The sequence below is a fragment of the Cyanistes caeruleus genome, chromosome 1 (genome assembly GCF_971803275.1).
Source record: "Cyanistes caeruleus chromosome 1, bCyaCae1.hap1.1, whole genome shotgun sequence".
Classification (NCBI taxonomy): domain Eukaryota; kingdom Metazoa; phylum Chordata; class Aves; order Passeriformes; family Paridae; genus Cyanistes; species Cyanistes caeruleus.
The window spans coordinates 39904317-39931465 of record NC_141701.1 but is presented as its reverse complement, the minus strand read 5'-3'; the positions used below and the strand labels follow the sequence as shown (position 1 = coordinate 39931465).

At 37.7% G+C, this 27149-nt stretch overlaps 1 protein-coding gene across 9 annotated transcripts in view; it reads right to left on the bottom strand.

The window, feature by feature from the left end:
* The window catches only part of ATP6V1H (ATPase H+ transporting V1 subunit H), a 127688-nt gene that overhangs the window by 72981 nt on the left and 27558 nt on the right, over window positions 1–27149 (bottom strand). For 6 of the 9 annotated variants that reach the window (XR_015286563.1, XR_015286565.1, XR_015286564.1 and 3 more), the window contains exons 11-14: window positions 26409–26534; window positions 24124–24225; window positions 19233–19346; window positions 3466–3545 (exon numbers count right to left, since the gene is read on the bottom strand). Coding sequence is in view for 4 of the 9 variants with exons in the window: in XM_023921042.2 (XP_023776810.1) it covers window positions 3476–3545; window positions 19233–19346; window positions 24124–24225; window positions 26409–26534 (412 nt within the window). In the remaining 5 variants the exon portion in view is untranslated. Of the gene's footprint in view, window positions 1–3465; window positions 3546–7068; window positions 7420–14294; window positions 17881–19232; window positions 19347–24123; window positions 24226–26408; window positions 26535–27149 lie in introns of those variants that run through there. The other 3 variants (XM_023921043.2, XM_023921045.2, XM_023921046.2) reach the window with 3 other exon arrangements.

Genomic DNA, 27149 nt, shown 5'->3' with positions numbered 1-27149 from the left:
CTCTCCTGGCTTGCTTGGTGTTTGTGCCTCAGGAGGACCAGGTTATACTGCAGACATGGTGGAAGACAGAAAAATGAAGCTGCAGGTCGGCTTAGGGAAGGGAACAGATTGGCCACAAAGAAATGCATTCAGCACAAGCCATGACTGTCCTTCTGCTGCTTTGCCAGGCTCCCAGAGGACCAGAAGGTTAAGTGGGAATGCAGAGCAGCTCCTCCCTGCCCGTGGAGTCAGCACTTGTATCCAGACACAGCACTGAACCAGCCACTTAACCCAGCCCCGTTCAGGGCACAGCGGCACAGCCACGTGTGCGCTGCACTGAAGCCTCAGCACGTTGTCCTCAAGGGGATGGGTTTGCTGTTTTAAGGCAAGTCAGATGGTAGCTCTCTGTCTACAGAGAGAGGGGGGAAAAATAAACAGCATCAGTTGTTGTACATGTCTTGCAAGGCCATACCAGCTTTTGACAGCTGAAGGGCAGCTTGAGATCCTCCACTTGCTGAGCTCTTTTGACATCCCTTTACCTGACAAACATCCTCAGTTGGGGACAAGGGAAAAGCAAACAGCTAGAGATGTTGCACTACAGATATTTCAAATTAAATATGGCTTGACACACTTACCAGTGTGAGAGTTAGATGGCACAGAGCAGTCTACCTTGACAAAGACTAAGATTTAACTTTCTTTTGTGTAAGTCATGAGCATATTCCATACAAGCTGCAATGGAGTTCTTTTCAGTGTTTCTCAAAATGTGGTTTATGCTTCCCTGACAATAATTCATGGCAATTAGGAAACTAATTAGAAAAAAGTAATTTTTTTATTATTTTTGTTATTAATTATTTATTTCAGAATTTTATTTTATATTGATAATACATTACTTAATTCTGCCAGGCTGAGTTCAGAGCACACAAATTAAATTTCCAGTATCATGCTGCTGATACTGCAGAGCCTGGATCTTGTGAGGTATGACCAGAGTGAAAAAAAACCCCCATCTATTACAAGCACTGCATGAAAACAGTCTTTATCAACTGGCTTTTAAGACTGTGATCTGCCTTGTTTGCCTACAACAAAAGTTTAAGCTTCAGTCTCACAGCCAGCAAGAGATATGTTTTTGCATCCCCATTGCTTCAGAACAAAACATCTCTGTCTCCTCAAAATACAGAGTTAGAATCCCAAATTTTCATGAAACGTGCCAGAGATTACGTAGCAGAAAGGAAGCAGAATAGACCAGAGGTCAACCCAGTATGAGATGAAAATCTTGACTTGTGTCCAGCTGTTTTGCATGCAATAAACCAGCTAACGGGAAATTCAGACCGTCCATTGAGAGCAGGGACACAGGATAGAGAACAGAAGATGGAAAAATATGCCAGTGGTTTGATGGAATGATCCACCACTCGTCCTCCACGCTGACTTACACCATCACAAGAGTTCATGGAAGTTATCAACTACTGCAGTGGATTAGGAAACAAAGAGCATAAAAGGAAGATTCCAGAAATCAGCAAAATTCCTTTCATCTCCAGAAAGAGCACAGAGGCATGACACAAAGAAGTTACAGTGCCTAGTTCCTGCAGGGCAGTCAGTCATGAAGTTCAGCCAAGATTAAAGGCTATTCAGATAAGGAAGTTGGAACTTCCATAGGCACAAAATCTAGGAAGCTTAATGTATTCTCTTTAAGGAAAGGTTTCATCTCATTCCAGATTTCTTAGAAGAAAAAAAATCAGCACAGTGCATATGAAATCAGAGGTGATAAAATTCAGGATATTCAATGCCTCTAAGTGGGAAAAAATAAAGAAAAAGAAAAGAGCTTACCAGATTAAAAGCAATATGATAAAAATCTTGACTATTTTTTTAGAAATATTTTTATAATGTATAAATATATGTTTATGTTGTAAATATATTATTATATTAAAAGTTAATATAATATTTGATGCAATTTGAACTAGAATATATAATAAAAACTGGTAAAATACAACAAGATAGAAGAGGCATAAATAGTCTTTTCTTACTAGAGAAATAGTTACTTTCCTAGTAACTATTTTTTCCTAAAACACTTCCCTTATTCTAGGTCTCATCCATCATCTGCTTGACATAGCAACAAAATATCTTTAAATTGTGAAATTCTACCAATTCTAAGAGAAATTAGGATATAATATAGAAAGAACTAGATGACACCTAAGAACTGAAATTTTGAGGTGTGACATTCAGATACACAACAAGGTACAACTTAAGCACTTCCTGTAAAAGGACTTCACCAAAGACATCCCAGACAGATTTTAGCATTTCACCAGTGGTCTCTTGCCCAGACACTTGGATAGGAAAGGACCAGTGCCTTCCAAGTGCACCAGCTGGGGAAGCCAGATAAAGTGATTCTTTGGAAATGCATTGTAACCTTTGCAAATCTCTAAGATTGAGATAGCCTGTGATCTTCAGCAGAAAAAAATAAAATAAAAAATAATAAAAAAAAGCTGTTGCCATGATGCCCACACTGAGACTCATAATCCAAAGCTGCATTTTAGCCACCTACACCTGACAGAACAGGCTTTTTGCACCCTTCCTTACCACACAAAAGTTGCCTGGAGAATGATGACCTTGAAGTTCACAATTTATCATGTTTTCTTCCTATAAAACAGTCTGATATTGTAGCAGTTCTTTCTAAATCAATAGGTTTTAACTGTCACTGCTGTAATCAGCTGTCCAGTTTCTTTGCTCATTCTTGACAGAGCTGGATACATGCAGCCTTTTTTAAATAGTTAATAAATTATACTGAAAAAGTTATTTTCAACTGGACAGTTTGTCTCTGCACAGAATCCAGACACAGCAAACTGAAGAGCCTTGGAAAAATTATATTATGAATATGGTCAGAAGGGCACCAAAGATGGCTCTTGAAAATCTTCATTTTTTCCCTTTTGCTGATTTAGTTTTCACATAGAGGGGAAAAAACTGTGCATTTCTGAGAAAATCTGTGAGCCTTTATATGAAGAGGGACTTTTTTTTTCCTTTTTCCAGTTTTGCATCAAATTATAATTACTTTCCCATAGTACAGAAATTATCTTGGACATAACCAAGAAACAGAAACAAAACACTGCAAAACAATCAGTCATTATTCCTTTTATTTTTTTATTGATTAGGCTCCTTACTATACAGTAATTTAGGTTAAAAGCAGCAGTAAGGCCAAGGGGCAGGCCATGAAAAATATTCTTAAAGGATACTGGCAGTTTTTAGCACAACTTGTGTTCAGCAATGTCTTGTACATCTCAGAACCAGCCGTGCCAATTAAATATGCACACCCCATGGCAAAAAGATTTCTGAGGTAACTCCCTAAATGCAGCACCTAACATTTGCAAGAGAGGTTGCTGCTTTCTGTGGTATTCAAATGATGATCCCCTTGGCCATCTGAAAATCTCAACAGCAGTTCAGATTTTTTTAATAATAATTTTGGGGTCTAAGAGGAAGCAAATACAATTAATAACATACCTGGTCATCACTAGAGCACGAGCTCTCTTCTCTGACAACATGTGGCTTTTAGAGGACAACTCCCAACTATTCTGCAGATGCTGCCAAAGGGAAAAGCAAAAGCTTTTATATAGTGATGAGTATTGAGTATTTGTCACTCACTGCACTAAAACCTGCGAATCATTTTCCTGAAAAACTAGACCCAGCAGTTCCTAGTAGAACTTAATGACCATCTTCATTTGTTCATGCAGGTGCACAAAGGTATTTTTGAAGCTCAGATAAGATACTGAAAAGACGTGTGAGGTAGCAGGGTACACCCAGGGCCTGGGCAACCCAGCCCTGCTCAGCCCCAGTTTGTTTCCAGCAGAGTATCTCACACTGGCCAAGAGCAAAATCTGGCCTCCTCTTCACCTGACTGCAGGCCTTAGGATCTCAACCAGCTTGTGGGAATAATAAACGTTCAGTAAGCACATGGTTAAAAGGCATCTTCCTGCCTTAGTTCTAGGTGTCAGTATTTCATCATATATCCCTCCCACATGGAAGTGTTACAGGTTTAAATTCTTTTCACAGTTGCTGTGTCTTGAAAACTTACTCAAATTTATTTCCCCTTCAGATTTCAGACCAAGACCAAAGTTCAAAGAAAATCATTTAACCAGGAAAGTAAAAGAAATCTCAAATGCAAAACATAAAAGTCAGTTTATATAAAGATTTCAAAGGCTCTGTTACTTTAATTAAACTCCAGGAAAATTAAAGGAAAATTAAACTCCATTTATCGTTGGATGAAACATAAAAGTAAAATCAAAAGTTAGGAAAACTGTGTATTTCATAAAAAGAAGATTGATTACACTGCTTTCAAGGATGGTGACTGTATCTCCTTGCTTTATGAGCAAGCTAGTCATTTGGTCCATGGCAGCTCATCTCCACCTATCTCTAGATCTTCACATCACCCGAGGGGACAAAGCTGGCACAGCTTCTCTTCCTGACACTGAGCTCTATCCACACTGTCTTCACACAGCCTTGAAGCACTCAATCTGCCATCATGCCAGGTCTTGGGAGAAAAGAGGCTGAGCAAATAAAGCAAGTAATGTGAACAGGTAAACAGTAAAAACAATGCTCGGTAGAAAAAGCTAGAGCTAAGCTTGTGAAACAGATTCAGTAGAAAGATTTATTAATTAAAATTCAACAAAAACTTTTTGTTTACTGATTCAAAAGATTAAAAGCTCAACAGCTCTGTCCTCTTTTCTCTCTTGGGACCACAGATGAAGGCCTTTCACTGCCAACAAGCATAGGCCAGCCACAGGATAGGAGATGAAGAACCCACATCTGGAAGCTGCTCTGCAGGTCCCTGCTATGCCAAGATTCCCCAGGACCTGTAGGACACCATGAGCAGTCTGACTCCTGCAGAAATCTCAGCTCTGGCAACTTCAGTCCAAATTACTATCTGCACAGCAAAGTCCACCATAACACCCTCCCCTGCAGACTTCCAGGCTTCTTAAGGCATAATTGTTGGCAGGAACTCACTCAAATCCAACTTTCGAGCCACCTGAATGTTACCATTGGCAGCTGGAAATCTCAGAGCTTGAAGGCTTTCAGGTTTTACAGGCACCAGGGCATCAATAACATACAGGAATGTAAGTGAAACTTCAGAACCATTTCTTTCATTAGAAAGCTGTTGGACACAAGGTGATAACTAAATGTCAGAGAATGCCAGGTATCACACAGCTTAGAAACACACCACATGATGAAGAACTAAATTATGCACAGCAAAGCAGGAGAGAATTTATTTGTATAATACATGAAAATAATACTCAGATGTTTCAGGTCAACCCCTGTAAGCAATTTTGTTTCACATTATGAGTAACTTGGTTATTTCTAGCTCCTCCAGAAATTGAAGAGGTTTCCAGTGGTAGTATTCATCATGTTTACTCCTACAATTCAACCCCAGATCTTCTTACCCAGCAGTGCTTTAGTGTTCCCTTGGGGAAAGGAAACAACACACTTGGTTTTGAAGGTGGGGAGATATTCCTTTCCCATTAATGCCACGCCACAACTCTTGCACCCAACATTACAGCTGTAACCATAAGACCAATCACAGGATCTGCTTACACTGACAAGTGTGACATGAAAAGATGATTGGTAGAGCAAGACACTTGGTGCTAATTTAGCATTCACTCCGCATTTCTAAAGGCCACACTTCAAACAAAATCTGAAATGGTCCAGTAGACTGAACACTTGCTACGTAGCCAAGACACACAGGATGCACAGCATGACATGCACCATGCAGAATGTACATCCTGAGCTTCAGCTTTATTGGAGAAGAACCCATTCATGGCCTGACACCACCAAGCAATGTAAACTGAAGTGTGAAATGCAGGGAGATTCATTTCAAGAGCATTGAACTGACTCGAGACAAAAACAGAGTGTAGGTGCACCCTTGTTCCCCCAGCTGCTTCCCACACCACCCGTATCCCTCAGCACTGTGGGAATATGCAGTGCTGAGTTGAGACCTACTCAGATAAACTGACTTCAGTTGGAGTGAGGGGTTTTTTTCAGGCTTCAGCATCTCTCCTTCTGATACTGACTGCAATATCAAAGCCTTTGCCTTCTATATGCAAAAGTAAGCAACAGTCATTAAGCTACACAATCCAATTTTAATTAAGCAGACCAAGAAATCATCAACCTGTAGTCCTCTAAATCTCTTCTCGCCATTGCAACAGTGGTCAAATTTTAATTACATATGATGAAAATCCAGGCTGGATAAGGAAAGTTTTCCCAATTTGTCTTTTCACTTGATGACAAAGTACTCTGAGCTTCCTCAGAGACTTGCACCTCAAATGACTACTGACAAGATTAAGGATTGAGTTATCATTACATTTTTCTTTTTTTTTAATTCTGCTAATGAATCACAAGAATATTAACTGCTTGGTGTTGCAAGTGCCTGGAGCCAGGCAACAAAACTGTTTTCATATGCCAAGCCAAAATGATCTTAAATTTATTGATTACATGTTTTATACTGTCAGAAGCTACAAATCACAGAAAATATTGACAGCCAAATTATCTGGCTTAATATAAAAGAAATACAATAGATTTTAGAATGACACCAAAACCCTAACATTTACAAGTATTATCAATAACCAAAAACTCCATGAAATTACAAGTTCAGTGTTAGTGCACATTTAAAAAAAAAAAAAAAAACACCCTCAACTTGATTTCTGATCTACAGTCTTAACCCCTAGTGTTATACATTTGGACTAATAACTTTGAGGGTATGTCTTCACTGATGGAGGAGTGCTCATTTTCTTTTCCTCTTCTCATTTCCAGATTTTTTAATGTAGTTTCTAAAAATATAACTACCCCACCCCCCCCAAAAAAACCCCATCCATACATTTGCTTTTATATACAATTTTAACATTATTTTGAGACTTGGTATATATTTTATTACTAATAATCAATATTTCTTAGGCTATTGCACTTTCCATGAAACACTAAGTCAAAGCTTCATTAATTTGTCTGAAACATAAGGGGACAACTCGCTTTTCTTGGAAAGTGACAACACTGATAACCCACTAAAAGAAGAGAACATTTTTTTCTAGGCTAATTATAATATCCAGTATGGAACAGATATCCTTTAATAATAGTCTTTATTATGAGAATAAATACATAAAACAAATGCAATATATTAGCCACATTTCTTCATATACATTCAGAATAGAACAAGAAGCTAATAGGTATAATCAGCAGAACTAGTTGAACAAACCAATTTTTAGTAAGCCAACAACACTAGAGGAAAGTTGGAATGTTTATGCACCCATAGCAGACAAAGAGCACGTGATTTCAGTATTTCCTTTGTATTCATTTTAAGACAAACACACTGTAGTTGTAAGCACAAACTGCATGAACTGATGGAAGTGTATTTAGCTCCGTGCGGTGGCCGTTTGAGGTTGTTCTGATTGCAACTGCTTCCCAAGGTATTCCCTGAAATACAACAAAAAATTAGATTAAGAAATGTTTTGGAGGGTGGGGAGTGCAATAGTGGTGGGAATTATGAAGTCAGTAAAGAAGAAAAAGCTTTAAGTTCAGAATTAATCCTTCAAATAATGTCTACTGTCAATAGTCCACTGGACTAACAACAAGAACACCTGAGCTTTAGATATCCATCATCTGCCCTATGAAAATAAAGTACAAATCAAACTCAACAAAACTATCTAGAAAAGGAAAGAGCCCAATAGAAACATTTAAAAGCCCTAACAACTGACACAGAACACCCATGAAACAGACAAATTTTGCTTCTTGAATACCTGTTTTTGAAGCTGTGGCAAAACATTTTAAAGTATCCCTTTCCACAACCCAGCTGCAGAAGCACAAAGCACACTCTGGACACACAAAGACGTTACTGGCATAACAGTCCATAGGCAAGCAAAACAGACACTGACTCAAAAGCTACGTATTCAAGCTGAGAAAACTTAAAGATAATCAATCTAGGCCCACTGTATATCAACATTTTCTTTAAAGTGTTCTCCTCATCTGTGCTTTGAAGTGCTCTAAGCCACTTATTTCTCTCTCTCCTCTCAACACTGGAACATCTCCTAGAACACTAGCACTTGCCCTGAGCAACAGTATCTAACAGTATCTAAATTCCATGGAAAAATACTGCACAGTTATTCTGAATGTTACAATCCTTCACTCTCTCCTGAAAGCAGATCAACACTTCACAAAAAAGAACCACAAAAAAGCTGAAAGCGGTCTTTAATAATAGTACCTGGGTTGCTGCTTGTCACAGAAAATACAATAATTGTACCACTGTATCAAGTGAAAGAGGTTTCAGGACTCGTGAAATGTAGGCGTTCTTTTTCTACTGCTGATCATACACTCAGTACTGTGCTTTCTCACTACACAGATATTTCAACCTACACAGGTTAAGCACTAGAAGCATCTCAGAGGGATGATCAGAAAGAAGTCTCAAAAAAACCCCACCTAACTCAAGAGTATGTGTTTCTGCTTTTTATCAAAAAATAAATTTAAAAGATCAGGTTTTTTGCACATTTCAAAAATTAGTTTTTAGCTTAGTGTGCTGCTGAACAGATTCCTTATGCATATAAGGAATAATTGTTATATAATAAACAGTTATTCCTTATGCTTTGCAATTCCTATTGCACAATGAAGTTTAGCACCAACCAACACCACTTTTCTCATTTTTAACATTAAGCATCCAGGAAAGCAAAAGTTCCTATTAAACATTAACTTCAAACACCACTAACAAAGAAAATAACACATAATTTGTATGCTGAACGATATGTTATGATTTAGCACCTTCACTTACAGCTTCATAAGGTGTTCCTGTAAAATCACAGCATTTTAAAGCTTGGGCTCCACTTAATAGATAAAACTCTTGCTCATAACAGATAGGTTATCACCCTCAAAGTAGAGGTTCCAGCTGAGAGAAAGAAATAAATGAGCTGCTCTCTTGTGTTTTTGTAGGACTCAAAACTGTACCGCCAAAACAATTTGACAGTCATCCAAAAACACAGTCAGCAACTATGGAAGAGCTTTTACACTCACCAAAACTCCTTTTGATCCATGTTTTTGGCTGTTTGTTTGGTTTTTTTTCATTTGTTTCATGTCTATATGCATGTACTGACTCCAATATTTCTTCTCTGACATCCAGCCTTGAAGGCAACTGACACTTGCTGCATACATAGCTCTGCCTGTCATATTACAAGCCCACATTATTTATTCTTAAAGCACAGATGAACTATATTGAATGTGAAATTTCCACACTATTACTTCAAAGCAGGAAAATCAATCAAGCTGATAATCTGTAACACAACAACTATTGCAAAGCTTACACTGTTTCAGATACATGACCATGGCTTTCTAAAAACCCCACCAAAGTGCAGTGCAGTCATCAAAAAATCTCCAAGGCAGTAGAGCAGTAGCACATTTTGCAGGTACCCAGTGCCTTCACAGACATATTCAACTTCTACAGCAGATAGAACAGTATCTTCCCTACAAAACCTTTTGTAGGTGTGAGGTTTAAGTTCAGGGTCAAGGAAAAGTTCTCATCTCATTTCCCCATACAGAATGAGCAGCTGCAGTTACATCTCTGCATTGTCTTGCTGCAAACCCAAGTGAAAATCCCATAGTGCTCCTACCCCATCACATCTTTAGCCACCACCAAGGGCCACTGAAATGTAAAACCCTTGCATTATAAGCTGTAAGAAGGATCGCTTAATTTCCTACTTGGTTATCACTTCCATTTGAGGGTCACTGGTTAACCCAGGACAAGTTATTGTGCAGTCTAGATTAGATGAACACAAAATCATAGAATGGTTTGGGTTGAAAGGGACATTAAAGATCATCTGGTTCCAAATCCTCTGCCATGGGCAGGGACACCTTCCACTAGAGCAGGTTGCTGAGAGCCCCCTCCAACCTGACCTTGAATACTCCACAGGATGGGGCATCCACAGATTCTCTGGGAAATCTCTGTGTCTCACCACCCTCACAGGAAATAATTTCTTCCTGATATCTGATCTAAATCAGCTCTGTTTAATTTTACAGCCATCACCCCTTGGCCTTCTGAGAAGGCCCTCTCCAGCCCTCCTGTAGGCCTCCTTTAGGTACTGTATGGGTGCTCTAACATCTCCCCAGAGCCTTCTCTCTTGTCCAGGCTTAACTCAGAGCTTTTCCCCACAGGGCAGGTGTTCCTCTAAATCATCTTCAGAGTTCTCCTCTGGTCCTGCTCCAAAATGTTAAGTAGGAGCCTGTTCTCCCTCTGCTAAAACATGTATTAAAAGAATAAGAAGATTCAAATATATTTTATAAATACTGGTATTTCAGCTGGTATACATCAGGAGGTTAAGAAACACTAAAGATTATTAAACTAATCTGAAGATTAGTTAAATCTTAAGAGAAAAACTGGGATTTTAAAATTACTATTTGCTTCACAAATTAAAGTCACCTGTGAGAATGCAAACATTCAACACATTGCACTATAAAAGCATGTATGATGAAAGGATGGATTTTGTCATAAAATAACAAATCAGTTAATAAAATATTCAAAATAGCATCTGAGATTTTTGATGCACAGTACAATGGTAGGTATTTGAGTTACTTTTTTTTTAATTGCAAGCTATAAGCCCATGAATTGGATCACTACAAGATATTTTAAACCATTTTCCTCACACTAACAAAAAGACTTTTATAAAAAGGTCAGGTTTAGCCATCTTCTAACTTCCTTCAACATAAAACCAACCTTATTAAAAGCAGGTGAAGCTAGTGCAAACAAGTTTGCATTTACAGGTAAGAGCATTCAAACATGAGATAACTGATCCAGTACAAATTTACAAGAATAAAAAAATATTACCTCTGCACTGAAGAAAAGCTTCAAACATGCAACTGTAGTACATCACTTTTGAGACTAACTATAAAATCTTCCATCTCTCAATTAAAGCTCAGATCAACAAGACTTGAAACACCCACACATTTTCACTTCCCTGGTCACCCAAAAGTCTGATGGTGAAACATAAGTCATTTCCATTTGCAAATTAATCTTTCCATTCTTTTCATTCTTACTAGAAAAACCAAGTGAGATTCCTTTCACACCAGAAATTCCCCCTTTTAGGCCTCCACACATTTTCTGTTGTTTCCGAAGTGCTTTTTCCAAGAAGCAAAGGAAGCTTAGAGGTGAATACATTAATTAATTTTATCTCAAATTCTTATTCTAATTTGTTTCTTCAATTTGTTTAATTTAATCAGTTTTTGTTTCTCATGAGAGACATTGACACCTTGAAGCAGAGATATACTTAAATGTCGTAATTGAAACAAATGTTTAAAGTTTATTTAGGAAAAAGCACACAGAACTGATCCAACATGTAAGCCCCTAAACTCAGTCAATATAGAATAAGGAGATAACTGCATACTGGTACAAGACACTACCTACAAATTTTATACTAATATACACCATATAGTAAAAGATCATGTCAACAACAAACAATCTATGATAGAAGGCAAAGTTATAAGACACATACAACAGATGTCTAGAGGTTATGTGTTCAAAGAAACAAGCCTTGAAGTTTAAGTAGTACTACTTTCAGTGTTATACTCCAAATTCCAGTCAGATTTACCTGTCTTTTAAAGAACACTGAAAATTAACAGGCAAAGGAAGAAAAGTAGATGAAGCACAGAATAAAGTAAGGGTGAAATTTTCATATTTTCTCTTTTCTAACATTTAACTCTTGCATCCTGCTTATTAAAGAAGTAAGCTACCAAAAAATATTTGATCGTCTTGAATTTCTGCTATCTCTAGCTTGGTTTAGCCAATTGAGGATGCCATGAGAAGATGCCTTTCTTTGACAAAAAACAAAATAAAAGTGTTTATTTGATTTTTCTCTATCTAAACATAAGCCTTGAGTCCCATACTTTGGATAATGAAATTGAAAAGCTAGTTCTAAAGGAATCCTTCAAAAAGTCTGCCACTTGACTCAACACACTCAAAAGACATTGCCAACATATATGATTTACAGACAAATCATAATGATACAACAAATAGTTAAACAAACAAGTTCCCAGGACAGGCAGCAGATAGAATAGCTTGATTGAACAAATTGATTACTTTTGCCACAGCCTTATGTTGCATTTCTGCTAGAGGTTTAACCTGGAGAGAAGTTATTAGACTAGATTAGTTAGTTATTAGACTAAAAGTTAATAAACGAGAAAGACTAATTTTACTAATTTATTGTGGCTTTACGAGAAGATATTTGAATTACACAATTTGATAGTTGAACTGATTGAATATTCCCAATTCTAAGCAGGTTAAACTAACCCTTGAAAACATTTTCTTCTAAGTGTTACACTCCACAGATTAATTATTTCTAGAACCTCTGAGCAGTACACATGAAGTGGCAACACCATGACAAGGTTGCAACCATTTGACTGGTCTCCATCTAATCCAGTGTGAAATAAAGCTGGAACACCCACCCTTTAACCCATTCCAGCTGTGTAGGCCTGTCTTTCTCACAAGGCACTCAGGGTATTCTGGTGAGACAGTACTTTTTGTTTATTTAACTCTTAACTGAATTGCAGTGAATTGCTTTCTACAAACAAGCTCCCTTGAATGTGATTACTGCAGTGTCACATTAACACTGGTGGTGGCTGGGAGAAAAGCAAGTGGAGCTCCACAGGGACCACCACAGGTGCATTTGCCTCCCCACAGAGCCACAGTCACACAAGCCAGGAAAGGAAATAAAGCCAGGCTTAAATCAGGCTGGAGTGATATTTGGTTCCTGAAATGCAATTATTAACATGTCTTACTGTTGGATCCAAGGTTATAATGCTGCACATTTTTATATATATTTTCTATATATAACATAGAAATATATATATATAAAACATAGAAATATATATATATATATATATATATATATAACACAGAAAAAAAAAAATATATATATAATGTGCTCATCGTTATCATGCTCTTCACAAAAGTAAACAAAAAGAGAACAGTTATGCAAATAGTAAAGTAAAAAACAAAGAGACATCTTCCTGGAGAGCTGGGCTGGGAAGACTGCCAAAGCTGGAGTGCTACCACTGGAGAACTGCTGGGGAACTTCTCTTTTGTCATTTGTTTACTGAACAGAATTGTCTTCTTTGACTCAGTGGATTTATGCAATATGAAATATTCCAATTTAAATATGGTATTAAAGAACATAAGATGTGTGTGTATTCTACCAATGCCTACCATGAGTAGTTTTAAAGGTAAGTCATCACAAACCCACAACAAAAACAAAGAAACAAATGTATACAGCAGAATCAAAGCCACTTTGACCAAACCAAAGCCCAAACATTGACCAAGTTTGGGCCTCCAATACATCAAACTGAAGATTTTCATAAATTATCTTTTTCAATGGAACCATGGTGGTTTTCACCATGTATCTCCTTGACCTATAAATGTGGCTCTGGATCTCAGGAGAGAAAATACTGCAAACACCTCTGCAATTCTCAATACTTAGTTTAACGGATTCCACTTCATACAAACAAATAGAACAAAAGCTAACTGTTAAGATAAACAAAATCTAGGACATTGTTTCTCTTTAATTATTCACAGTAAAGAGATGCTCAACAATCTGATGTGCACATAATAATTAAACAGTCTCAATGGTTGTACAGAAGGATTATGAACATTACATGAGAGGTGCTTTGTGTTTCCAAATGGAGCCTTGTCATCAGCTGAATGCAGTAATACTAATAGACAATCTACAGACTGCCTCATGATTACTGAAAACCTTGCTCATAACTTGGTTTAAAACCCTCCTTACAACATGAAATCCAGCATTAACATGAGTCTTCAAATTCAGACACCACAAGAACCTCCTTTCCTCTCAGCAATTTCCCTAGTTTTGTCCAATCTTGAAAGAGTTATTCTAGACTTCCAGTTCACAACTTCACATACAAGCTATGAAGAATAAGCTCTTATAACAAAGCTTAATTAAGCATTTGATATTAAAAGAAAATAAACTGTGAAATCCAATTCAATATGTGCCTTTCTATAAGGGAGACAAAGCACAAGCCATTTTTCACCTATAAGATGCGCTATGAGCTAACATGCAGAGCCATTCTGTGAATTTAAAAGCTCACTTGAATGAACCTGGCAATGTGGTTTGAAAGCAGTTTTATATTTAATCAGAAGATTTAGTTACTACAAAGAATTTTGTTGCTTACAACACTTAATAGCATTTTATGTAAGAATAACCAATAACAATAGTGTTTAACTGAATTTTCCTATCAGGAAATTAAACTTTTAAAGAACACTAATCAGAAGTAAATTATCAAAAAGTTACTTCTTTGGTGACATGTTTTTTTTTCAGCATAGTAAATGAAAACAAGCAATTTTTTTTAAAAAAGAAAACACAAACTGAGCAGAATATCTTATATTTTCCACTCTACCATGAACTCTAGAAATATTAAAAAGTGTTTCTGGAAAGAGTACAGATCTCATGACAGAAAACATGAGCACACTGTAAATTCCAGAGAGCATATGCCAAACAAAAAACATCTCTACATATAGCCTCTACACCTACATGGAATAAAGTTTTACAAGAATACACATTTATGTGCAAATAAAAAGATGGAACACTCCACTAGATATCAAGCGTGCCTGTGATTAATCGGATATTTGCCTAACTTGTCTCATTCTAGCTAGGAACTGTTATTTTAGAAAAGATAAAAATTAATCAGAGACACTATGTTCTCAAACTTTTCATTTAGTTAACTTCTGTTAACTACTGAAAGGGAATTGTAGGGATAATGAAGGATAATAAAGGCTAAGAACCAGGAGAAATAAATATAGTGGAAGTCATTATCCTGTAACTATTGTTTCCTGAATTTAAGCCTACTACGCTATTAAGCATTCCACACTTCACTGTTGGGATAGAGGAAAAAATAAGGGGTAAGGGTGGATGCAAACTTTGTGGCTGCCAGTTAACTACCACTACACCCTGCACTTCTCACTCCCAATTGCAGGCATTGTACAGAAGCTATCTATAGAGTAAGAGTTTCTAAATATAGCATATTGCAAATCCTAGGCAGCTTCAGATTTTTTATTGTCTCCCTACAGAATTCCTTAATTTAAAAGATGGAGAGCAAGTAATTTTGTCTGGGCTGTGCATTTAGAAAACCATGTATGAACCTGTTGCATATTCAAAGCTTGTACGGTTTGTTGCTTCATTCAGCATGCCTTTTATGAATTTTACATCCATACCATACTTGACCATGCTTAAGTGACACATCCTAACTCCCACTGTTTAGCCAACATACCCATACCTGCCAACAAACTCATACTCTTCATGTTGGTGTCAAGGAGGAGATCAGGAGAGGAGCCTGTGCCAGAGCAGGGGCTTGACAAGGATCTGCAGATCCATGGAGAGAGAAGCCCACACTGGAGCAGGTTTCCTGGTAGGACATGTGACACTGTGGAGGGACAAACACTGGAGCAGCCTGTCCTTGAAGGACTGCACCCCACAGAAGAGTGACCCATGTTGCAATAGTTTGGAGAGGGCTGTTGCCCGTGGGATGGACTCATGTTGGAGAAGTTCATGGACAATTAGCCCTGTGGCATGGGATTCCCATTATGGAGTAGAAGTATTTCTCTCCCTAACCAGTGGGAGAAAACAATGTGTGGTGAACTGGCCATTACCCCCATTCCATCTCTCTGCAGCCCTCAGGGAGGAGGGAGAGCTGGGAAGGAGGGAGGAGTGGAGAGAAGATGTTTTTAAAGGTCTTATTTACTTCCCACTATCCTGCTCTGGTTTTGCTAGTAAAAAAATTCAATTAATTATCTCTAATTCGAGCCTGTTTTGCCTGTGACAGTATTTGGTGAGTGGTTATCTCCCAGTTCCTATCACAACTCAGGAATATTTCATTGTATTTTCTCTGCCCTGCCCAGCCGTGGAGGGGAAAGATATAGCAGCTTTGGTGGGTGCATGCACCCAGGGTCAACCCACTACACAGGTTCTTACTACCAGCATGGGGTGCCATGACTAACACAATTCAAGTCAGATTGAAACTCAGGATTGATTCTCATGTATAGGCAGTAAGTGATGCTAAAAAGATAATTTTGCTCCTCTCTTCATCAAGAGCCTGATCATTTAACATGCAAATGTAACTGGAATATTTCAATTTAACTTATCTCATCTGAAAAGCTGACAGCAGTTATTACTTTTGCCAACATAGCTTCACCATTTAAGAGAATGCCTGACAGTCTGATTTCCCCCCATTAATCCCTGACTTAAAAACCCCTAAGGGAAAGCCAGTTGAGCAGCCTGTAATGAACTACTCATATTACTTAGGAGTTAATTGTCTCTAAGTTGAGCTAACAGTTGAATGATACAGCTGTGTTTTAGGCAGAATGCTACTTCAGCTGCCCCATGGCACTCCCTCAATTCAAGTACCACAAGTTTCCCTTACACTGCTGGCTCCAGGCACTGCACTTGCACCAAGCTTCGTAGTGGCAGAGCAAAGCTTTATTTTCTAATCCTTCTCTCAGTTAGCCTTCAGGAAAACCTGACTACCTCTGTCACACATGTCACAGACAGTAATGACGAACTGTTCTGTGCCAGTTAAACTCAAGGGAAAAACCACAATTGCTTTGAGTGAAATGACTGTAATTCCAGAATAAGTGGAAGCAAGAGGAAAAATGTTTATTCTTTCCCCAGCTCTGAAGAGCAAGGAAAGCAAAACCTTCTTCAACCTTGAAGTTGCTGAATAACATATCTTATGACAATGCAAAGCTTAGTAAGTAGGCACTTAAACCACAGCATGCAGCAGTCAGGGCACTCAGCTTGTGGGGTGAGAAGAGACAGCAATGAAACAGAAGAGCTCCCAACACTTATCAAATACCAGATCTGCACAAAGACAGATCTAGCTTCCCACATCCAAACACTGTGTCATTTCCTGCACTTAAACTAACAGTCCATGCCAAGGGGAACACTACTTTGGCAAATAAGAGACAAGGACAATGTGTCCCAGAGCTTGTTCCACTATGAATTAAACAAGAAAACATTCCCTACAGAGATGACAATAAGAATGTGGAAGTGGTGCTACTTTACACAGATTCTCTTTACTGACACCTCTGAAGATCTGAAAACTAGGTATTTTTGCTATCTCCCCTTCAGTCTCAAGTCTTAAAGTTCACAAATTGTGAAAAGTAGGCAGAGAAATGTTCATACCATTAAAAAATCAAAACAAATACAGAAAACCATATGTGATGTTTTTAAAAGCAGTATTCTCACACTGAAAGTGAGAAAAACCCAGGCTTGGCATTCAGGAGAACTATTACTACCAGTGAATTTTGTGCTGGAAAAAGACTTGAGGTCTTCCTATCAGATTTTCAAGACATCAGAACAGACATCAAATAAAACTTGTCCCTACTGCAGAAGGCAGTATCAGTAACTAAACTTTCCATGCTGTAGTCTCTATTTAGTTGCAGCTGGTTTGTAATACTCAGAATGTTTCAAATGTATCAGAACAGCACAGTGAGAAAAGAAATGTATTAAACTGAGAAGCAGGGAGAAGCATAATACACAATAATGACCAAAAATTAGATTGAACACGACCATGTGTTTAGACTCCATCTCCACACACTCAGAAATTCCATGTGATTTATCAAAGTACTCCTTACAGATGGAGAATATTAGCTGGATTTTTCATAGTAGGGTATTTAAACACGTGTTTCTCTTTTATAGAAGGTTCCCACAGCATGTGAGGGAGGGAGTAGGATAAAATTAATATAACATGTATGAGAGTTAAAACACTAAAACCCATACTATTCAGAAGGAACGGAAGAAAATTAGTTTTGTTTTACCTATGATACACTGCAGAGAGAGACAATGGGAGCAAATTTGTCAACTTAGCCAGCCTGTCACAGCAAGGAGGTGACTTAACCTGTCAGAAAGAAAGTGCTTGGTAGACCTTGTTCCCCTGTCACTTTCATACTGCTAGCATCATCCCTATTCAGCCTTTCAAAAAGTTCACATTCTGTCATAGGTGAGAAAATTGACAGAAGTTATAGATATATCCAAGCACTAAGTTTTTCAAAAATAAAAGGTTGTTTAAATTCAAAATTAAATTAGTTTTTTGTATCCCAACACTTATGTTCCAATATACTAAGATGTACTGCTGCATTTTATCTTCCTTTAAGGCAATGCCAGACTGAAATTATGAGCTCTGGTGCACTCATAATTAATAACCAGATTAAAAACTCCTAATTAGTATTTTTAACCCTCCATGCTTTATGCTTAGCATACCTAATTCGTTGGCAACTTAGACAAAGTTGCTCCATGAACGCTGAAATTTTTCAGAGCTTCAGCCCTTCAGTGCTTCTCTATAAAGGTCCTGTGCTCTGTTGGAAAGGCAGCATCACCCACCAGCAAGTTCTGTGGCAGAACTTGCCAAGACTTCAGGGCTATTAGAGAACTGCTCAATCAGCCCATAAACTTCTGCTATTCTACAAGCAGTTCAAATAAATTAATAGAATCATTACAGGATATCCTGAGTTGGAACAGAGCCACAAGTGTTGCCCTGGAAATTGAAGCCTTCTGAGAATGTTTTCATAGTTTTAGTTACTTTCCCATGAAAGTTCTGTAAACATAAGTTGTCCATCACATTCCTTCTAAAAAATGGCTTTTGAGGGACGTTTTGCATGACCTGTGTGCTTGGGAAGGTGGTAACTTGATTATCCAATCCCTGGTCATTGTCAAGAATCTATAAATACTGGAGTCAGAGAATAAAGAGACAGGTTTTGTTCTGACACTGAGAGGTGCTCGTGTGAATCATTTTGTGTCCTCTAGCGAAACACAAGAACCCCCACGTCCAGCTCCTGGCCCTGCACAGGACCAGCCCAAGAGTCACACCACGTGTCTGATAGCATTGCCCAAGAACTCTTTCAACTCTGTCAGGCTTGGGGCTGTGACCACTTCTCTTGGGATCCTGTTCCAGTGCCCAACCACCCTCTGGGTGAAGAACCTTTTCCTAATACTCAACCTAAGCTAAAATACATTGTTCAAATGAGTTATTTGTGTGACATTCAACCATGTGAGAAAGCTACTCAATTCAACTGCTTCCAAAATACACAGAAAAACTAAGTTCTTACCATAAGCATCATATTAATGCTTAAAAACTGCTGCCTTAGCACATAAAAATATTTTTTCTCCCCTAAAGAAATCCACTGTCTTGAATCCTCTCTCCACAACAGAGATTTATCATGGTTAGTAGAACGTTAAAAAATGTTCACATACCAATTGTGAACCATCAGCTTCTGCACAGCCAGTAGTGCATTATAACGAACTTGCTGGTCTTCATGATGCATGTGGTTCATGACCAGCTGCTTACCACCAAGCTGTTCAATCACTCTGAAAAACAGGAGAGGAGCAAGTTTTTTGACATTACTTTCAATTCTGGGCAGCTATCCTATCCAACCACTTCACATTCAAGGCTTTAAGAGGATAAGTTTAAATTATATAATATTTCTTTTATTAAAACTATTTATTTGCCAAGATACACATCTCACCTGATGTGTTATAAATACAGATTATCTCCTGTAATAACTACTGATTTTTGTTAAAAAAAGATTATTTAGGAATTCACATCACAAAGGGTTTAGACTGTACGCCTGCTTATTACTTTGAAACAAATAAACAAGAAAAGGACCTTTTTCAGAAAGGGTTATTTACTTTACAAGGATCTCTAAAAGGGTTCACAAGGTACAGCACTATCAATTATTAGATAGGAGAGGCAGTGCCCTCCACCCTATAAATGGATCACAACCAGGCCACTCAATTTTTTGCAATAAAACCTCAATCTCTTCTAGCACTGCCTAATACAGAAAATGCTTGTAATCACACCTGCACCTATTAAATCACTCACCTCACACATATAGAGCTTTTTGATATTCAGGCTGTACTAGAACCACAGCTACTCCTGTACAAGATGCAGAATTGACTGTTAAGGTGACATTCCCAGAAAAAGGATATGCTTCAGCTGCATAAACTTCACCACCACAGTCAGCCACAGCTTTTTAACAGCAATACCAAATCCCATATGAAATACTGATGAAACCTTGTATTGCATGTCATGAATATATTATTTCTTAATAAAAACAGCAGAAGGCAACACACAACCTGAGAAAGTATCACCATCCAGATGACTTCACATGCAGCATTTCAGTCTGTCATAACAGTAAGTTTGGAGAGAAATTGCAAGGAATATATAAGCTGATTTATTGACTTTCATATGCTTTTTTTACATCAGCTCTCTCACATGTCACTTAATAGTTAAACATGCTACCATTTGCTTTAGATTTAACCTGATGTTGTCCTGCCATTGCATTAGCTATCAGAATGTAATGCTCATTATCATGGCCAGATTAATGCACTGCTGCTGCACCATATTATTTGAAGTTTGCATATTTTTGCAAACTTCAGAACAGGTATGAAGACATAGCATGGAGACGAAACAGAGAATTTTCAATTTCATTTTTTAACTCAGTCAAAACCATCCTTAAGACCACAGGGAATATTATTTTCCAAAAATTTTAAAACATTTGTTTCATAAAGCGGGAACAGATTCAGAAAAGTGCAATTGTTTCAAGCAATCCTTGCCAAGAATTCAAGAAGTCATTAGTTAATGTAATAGATTTGAAAAAACCTTTATGTCTGCCTTATGCTGCCTCACCTTTTTAATGAGTTAAATATAAAATCACTGCACACAAAGGTAAGAATATGAAACACAAATAATAATTTTTTCTTTATTAAAGGACTTACTTAAACCACTGGATTTTTAGGAATTGAAAGGATGTGAAAAAGGCATTAAACTCAAAAGCTTCCTTATGCTAGAAGAATGCAAGAACCAAAATGAAAGGTTAAAAGCCTATAATCACAAATGGTAATAGGCTCTTTCAGATGACAATACATCACTGAAATTATGGCTGAGAACATGACGAGTTGAAGAACAGCATTATCATTCTTGCATAATGCTGCCTACAGGTACAAATCACTTCCCAGCCATGGGTTTTCAACTACCCATGGGTCTAAACAGTGAAGAAGGCCCACAGTGAAACACATTCCTGCAAGTTCTAAATGTGTCCAAAACACTGCATCCAGTTTCCCCCTCTCCTCAACTGCTGCTTACTTTCCAGAATTAATAAAGCCCAGTGGAACACTTATAAGTGCACATCTTCTGTTCCTCAAAACATCAGTAATCTAAGCCAAAATAGTGGCATTTCAAAAAAGTTTCTGGATGCTGAAGATTCAGGTTTTAACATGACCCATTTAGAGGGAGAAAGAAGACACAGAAGATAAAAACAAATACAATTTAGAATGTTATAGCAGAAAACAAGTATAAAATCCACACTTCTTATCTGAAAGCCAGGGTGAAAAAGGGAATGTAAGTTTTTTTTCCAAATCCTGAGCTAAGGAAGAGAATGTCTCTAGATGTCTATCTCTTATACATGTAAAACACAAAGCCCATGTTTATAGCATTCAAGAAATTCGTTGATCGTACATAACAATAATCCTTGGGCAACAAGGAAGCTGTGCTTTTATTTTTAGTGACAGAAAGTACCAGTGCTATACCTTATTTCTCCTGCTACACTTTCAGAAAATGCATCTTGGTGAGCCTCATGAGAAGCCCACAGTGCCATTGTCTCAACAATTTGGTCTACAATGTGTAATTTTAATAGCAACTTAAAATTTTTTAAGCATCGGAGAACAGCCATGCGAAAACGCAGTAATTGCATCAGACAAAGGGAAAGGTTAGCCAGAACTAACTAGGTAGCTCTAAGTCTTCACTGTGTGCAGCAGGTGAAGTTAAATAGTTTTAGTATCCAATTCCTTTCTGCAACCTTCAAAGGCTAAAGGATGATCCAGTTAAGAGTTGACAATAAACACTTAACAGAAACAAAAGTGTTTAAAGACACCTGAATTCTTCTATTCCTCTAAACCAATGAAACTGTATCTATCCTTAAAGTGAGTCATGCAACAAGAGTGTGAAATATCAATCACGTGTGGGAGCAGTACATGACTATACATCAAAAAAACATAAGAAATGCTGCAAGTGACACATAATCCATAGGTATTTTAAGCTTTTAGTTAGTTCCAAAATTGTTGAAGTCATAGTTGGTTTGAATACACTGGATTGCAAATGAAATTCTTTAAAAGAAAGGGATTAATTTCAGTTTGTTCAATGGAATAGAAAGCTAAGTAAACAGAAAGCAGCTCAAGTATTAGAATTTCAGATAAGAATGTGGATTAGAACCAGGAATCTAGAATCTAGGACTCTTTCTATTTGCTGATGACCACTGCTTTTGAAGGTTGGTGCATTGTTGTATAGGCTTAACAGCCTGGGAGATGAGTGGAGCTGGAGTCCTAACAGCTATACATTTTCCCAACTACAGACAGAAGGACACAGGTCCTATTTATCCACTCTTCTGATTTCATAGCTTTAGTTCAGCAACTGTATGGCCATACCAGCCCACACATTCAGGTAAATGCATGCAAGCTGTTTAAAGATTATGGCAAACATGTAAAAAAATTATTTCATACAAAGAGCAGCTCAAAGCTAGAACAACCACTATTAGCCAGTCCTCCAGCTTTGCCACTTGCAGGCAGCACTATTAGTTTCCACTTTACTGAAGGGTATCTTACCTCTCCTCCAAATACCATTTTAGTTCTTACAGAACTGCAAGGGCTGTGAGTACTTCTGGAGTCAACAAATCTTCCTAGCATAAATATGGCCTGAAGTTTCAGTGTGCTGTCCATGAGTCCACTACTGTCAAGACAACAGTCTGCACAAGAAGTGTTCATGAAATTCCCAACAAGACTAGAAGGCTGTTCCTTATCTATTGAGCTGGTTTTAGCTGAGGTAGTTATTTTTCCTCTTTGTACTAAAACCAGTGCTGATTTCATTATTGCTGAGCAGCATTTGCACTGCATCAAGGCCTTCTCTGCTCCTCACCCTACCAGCAAGGGGGCTGGGGCTGCACAAGGACTTGGAGAGGACACAGCCATGGCAGCTCACCCCAACTGACCAAAGGGATATTCTATACTACATGGCAACAGGCTCAGCACACAAAACTGGAAGAAGGAGGAAGTGGGGGCCATTCAAAGTGATGGTGTTTGTCCTTCCAAGTACCCATTATGCATGATGAAGACCTTCTTTCCCTGGGATGGCTGAATACCTGCATGCCCATAGGAAGCAGTGAATTAATTCCCTGTTTTGCTTTACCTATTCAATTGTCTATCTCAACCCACAAATTTTCTCACTTTTGCTTGTCTCCCCCATCCTCCTGTGTGGAGAGAGCAAGTAGCTGTATGGACCCCTAGTTGCCTGCTGAGGTTAAACCATGACATCCATTAAACCCTATGCAGAAACCAAAAACAAACTGCTTCTTTGCTACAAAAATTAAGTCAGATGTGCCTCTGTGTGAGTGATGAGCCAGACTCCTGCAAAAACCAAAGGCTTCTTTCTGCTTCAGTGTTCTCTACCTTAGAGGTACAGTTACTCAGTAAACATCTTTGCTCACATGTTTTTAAAGCAGGAAAATAAAGCAATGTCTGTGTGTATTTCAACAGGAATTTTGATTTATCATGAACATGAAAGCTTTCACCAAGATGTGTATTTGTGTAGTTAAACTTGCTTAAATGGAAGAGTGACAACTGAATCTGTGCATTGCTGAAATTACAACAGCAATTGTTAGTGGAAAAAAACTCTGTTGTCTTTAAGTCACAAAGCAGTATTTATCATTGTTGGAACAGTCCATGTCTACCCCAAGTCAAATAATTACAGTCCAATTAGTCATAACAGAGAGGAAAAATTATATGTTGATTAAACTCTTGGTAGTTTCTTCTGTTGCCTGGCTTCTGTTTTAGTCTAAACCTTGCATTCAATACTTACTCTAAACATTGCTTCTCTTAAGAATTAAGAGACACCAAAATATATTAAGTCAAAGATCCAGTTTGCAGCTTCTCATCTGATCTAGTTTGTGCTTTCTTATCTTCCCAATGAATAAAACTTAAGCATAACCTGCAATCCCTTTGAAGCATATTTTAATATAAATAAGCAGAAAATGCCACAGGCACCGTACATACTCCAGCTACTCTCTAGGATAACAACATAATGGCATATTCCTACCGTTTCCCACGGGGATAGTGTCGTACATATTCTCCCACATCATGAGCAGCTACAGCCAGCACCTGTGGATCATCAGAAACCTCCAGAAGTTTTGTCAGGATTCTAGGAAAGAATTTGAAACAATAAAGGCCCAGGTTTGGGGTTGGTTTTTATTTCTTTGCTTTGGTTTTCTTATTTCTTGAGGGTTTTGTAATAATTGACAAAATAACAAAGCCCATAAGCATAAAAATGTTTCACAAGCCATCCAAACAGCAAAGCTAGAACTTTTTCCAGACATGCAGTTGTACTTAATGAAACTGAGAACCTGCCCTAGTTAACAGGATTATTTCAAGTATTCACTAGAGTCAGTTCAGTGAGCTACATACACAATAACTATACCCAAGGGTTACAAAATCTCTTCTTTTTTTATACTTTGGCTTCAAGACCAACAGTTCTGAGTTCTAGATAAGCTTCATTAAAAAGAAGCTCTGTCCTAACTCAAAGACAGATAAATGCAATACTACCTTGTAAATTACTCCAGTGCCACATGTTATTTTCTTAGCATGCATAGAAACACACAGCTGTAAGAAGCAGAAAACAGCTTCTAGACTCTTAATACCATCTGCATTTTTTAATTAAGTAGTTAAACCACTTTCAGTGGAAAACAGCTACAAGTAACACTGTTCTCTAATCAGCAATGAGAAGAGGGGAAAATGACACAGATTATGAAGGTTAGGCACAGTTGAACAGGTTAAACATATAGATCACTGGAAAATTAGAGTATTCTATGCTTAGTGAGATGACAAATGTGTTCTAATCAGAGAAAGTTAGAAACAAGCTGAAATAGCTAGGTTGAAAATTCAGCTGGAATTAAAAAAAGGAATATTCTGGTAAAATTAAATTACCACAGCCACTACCTCCCTAGAGGCCAGAAAGTGACAGAAAAAGCACTTCTCAAATGAAAAGAACTCCTACTTTAGACAAGAAGAGGAAGCAGAAACTTGAATGATAACACTAAGCAGAAGACACCAAAGATCCATATAATGATGTTGAACAAAATACAAGTCCAACATCAAAGTAGGCAGTAATGGCAGAAGGTATGAAAACAATTGTTTAACAGTAGTGTAAAAGTACTAGATTTGGAAAACTAATAAGCAGGCAGATAAGGAAAAATTATATGGCTCAAAGCAAATAAGGACTGTCTTTCAAATGCCTTACAAGGCAAAAAATGAAGTTCTGAGGTGCAAGAATCTCCCCATTATGCTGTGGTGGAGGGTGGATGGATGTTTTGTGGATTGGTTCGATTGGTTTGGTGTTGTGGCGTTGAGTTTTGGTGGGTTTTGTGAGAGTTGGGGGTGTGTTAAAGGAACTACTGAAGATCACCGTCTTTGTAGCAGCACAAGAAATTAAGTCCCAGAACCAGAATAAATAAATACAGCAAAACATTGTAATCACTACAGGGAATACTAAGCTTCGACTTCATGCCGCAGCTGTCAGCATTTAAAATTTTTAAGTCTATAATCCTATGTGTTCAGCAATATCCACTCAGGGAAGAATTTATCAGACAGTTTTGGTGAGGTGTTAGGCCAGTTGAAATGCACATAAAGCTTGGGATCACCTTGCTCTTGCCATGTCTTCTAACATCTCACATGGTCCATTTGACCCCCTGATTTTTGTTAGAACTGGCACTTATTAGCAAGCCCTGAACTAAAAGAACACCACGTGTTGTCAGTTAATGACAGTGAACACAGAACAGCTAAGAGCCAGGCATCATTTCAGGACATAGTTTCATATGCCAGACAGACAGTCCTTGACTGCAAATAAATATGAGTTCAAGTTCACTTCATCTAACAATCTATGTACTCCAAATACAGTCCCAACACAAAATAAACACATTGCAACATAATGCATTGAGATAGATTTTTCATGGAACAGTACCCCAACTTTCAGCTCCCAAATATTCAAGACAGGAGTTCATCTCTCAGATCAACATCACCACACAATACAAAACTAAGATTAAGATACAGTAAAAACATTTTTAATGTTTTAGCAAGTCAAGCTAAAGATATTCCCTCTATCATAAATACATTTTGACCAGTAAAAGTGAAATAAAATAGAACCAGAACAAATAAAAAGTTCTGGTTTTGAACAGAACAAACTACACATTCTGACATAAGCAGGATGTTTTAACTTGCTTTCATTCTTAACATTACTTTGTATTAAAATGTAAACCCTATATTAGATTCAGGTTCATTTAAACACAGAAAATATTAAAGGATCACATGATTCAAGACTTGAAAACTTACTTGAGTAGTTCATAATTCTTCTCATTTAGTCTTACAGCATTCTCCCGCCAAAACTTCTCAGATTTGTGCACAGGACTCCACTCCAGTCTTCCAGACTTGAGCTCAGAGCTGTATTCATCAAAGGAGCTGCAACACAAGACCTAAATGAGATATTGACCAAGCTTATAAGAACACTTTGAATCATATGCCCAAGCCTGTCCCTAACAAAGCTGGAGTTCAAATTGCTATGACACATTTGGAAGCCAGTGCTCTGCAGAGTATGAGAATTTTTCCGTCTCTCGCCATTTTGTAAGTAAGAAAATCAATGACAGGCAAGGAAAAATTGTTTTCAAACACAACTCTATCTGCCCCAAAACACTATTACCAGGGGGAAAAGAAAAACACAAGCAACACAAATGCAACATTTTGGGATTTAATTCTCAATTTTGCTGGCTTTTTGTGTTTTAACTTCCCCAGTCAAGGATTTCAGTGTTTATCTTCCATCCACTTAAATCTTTGACACTATCTACAATATGCACTTCAATTTAGGTGCAAGACCAAGAACTAGGTAAACACTAGCAAAAACTTGAGTAAATCTGGACAGTAGAACATATTCTAATCAGGTGGACTTCAATTTTGACTGGAAATCCTTTAAGATCACTTTTGAGTCCTTTAACAATTTCTCTCTAAGATCACAGATTTATTGAAGGATTTATTTTCTATTCAGCTTCTAAATACTGATATACAATAGGAAACTGACAA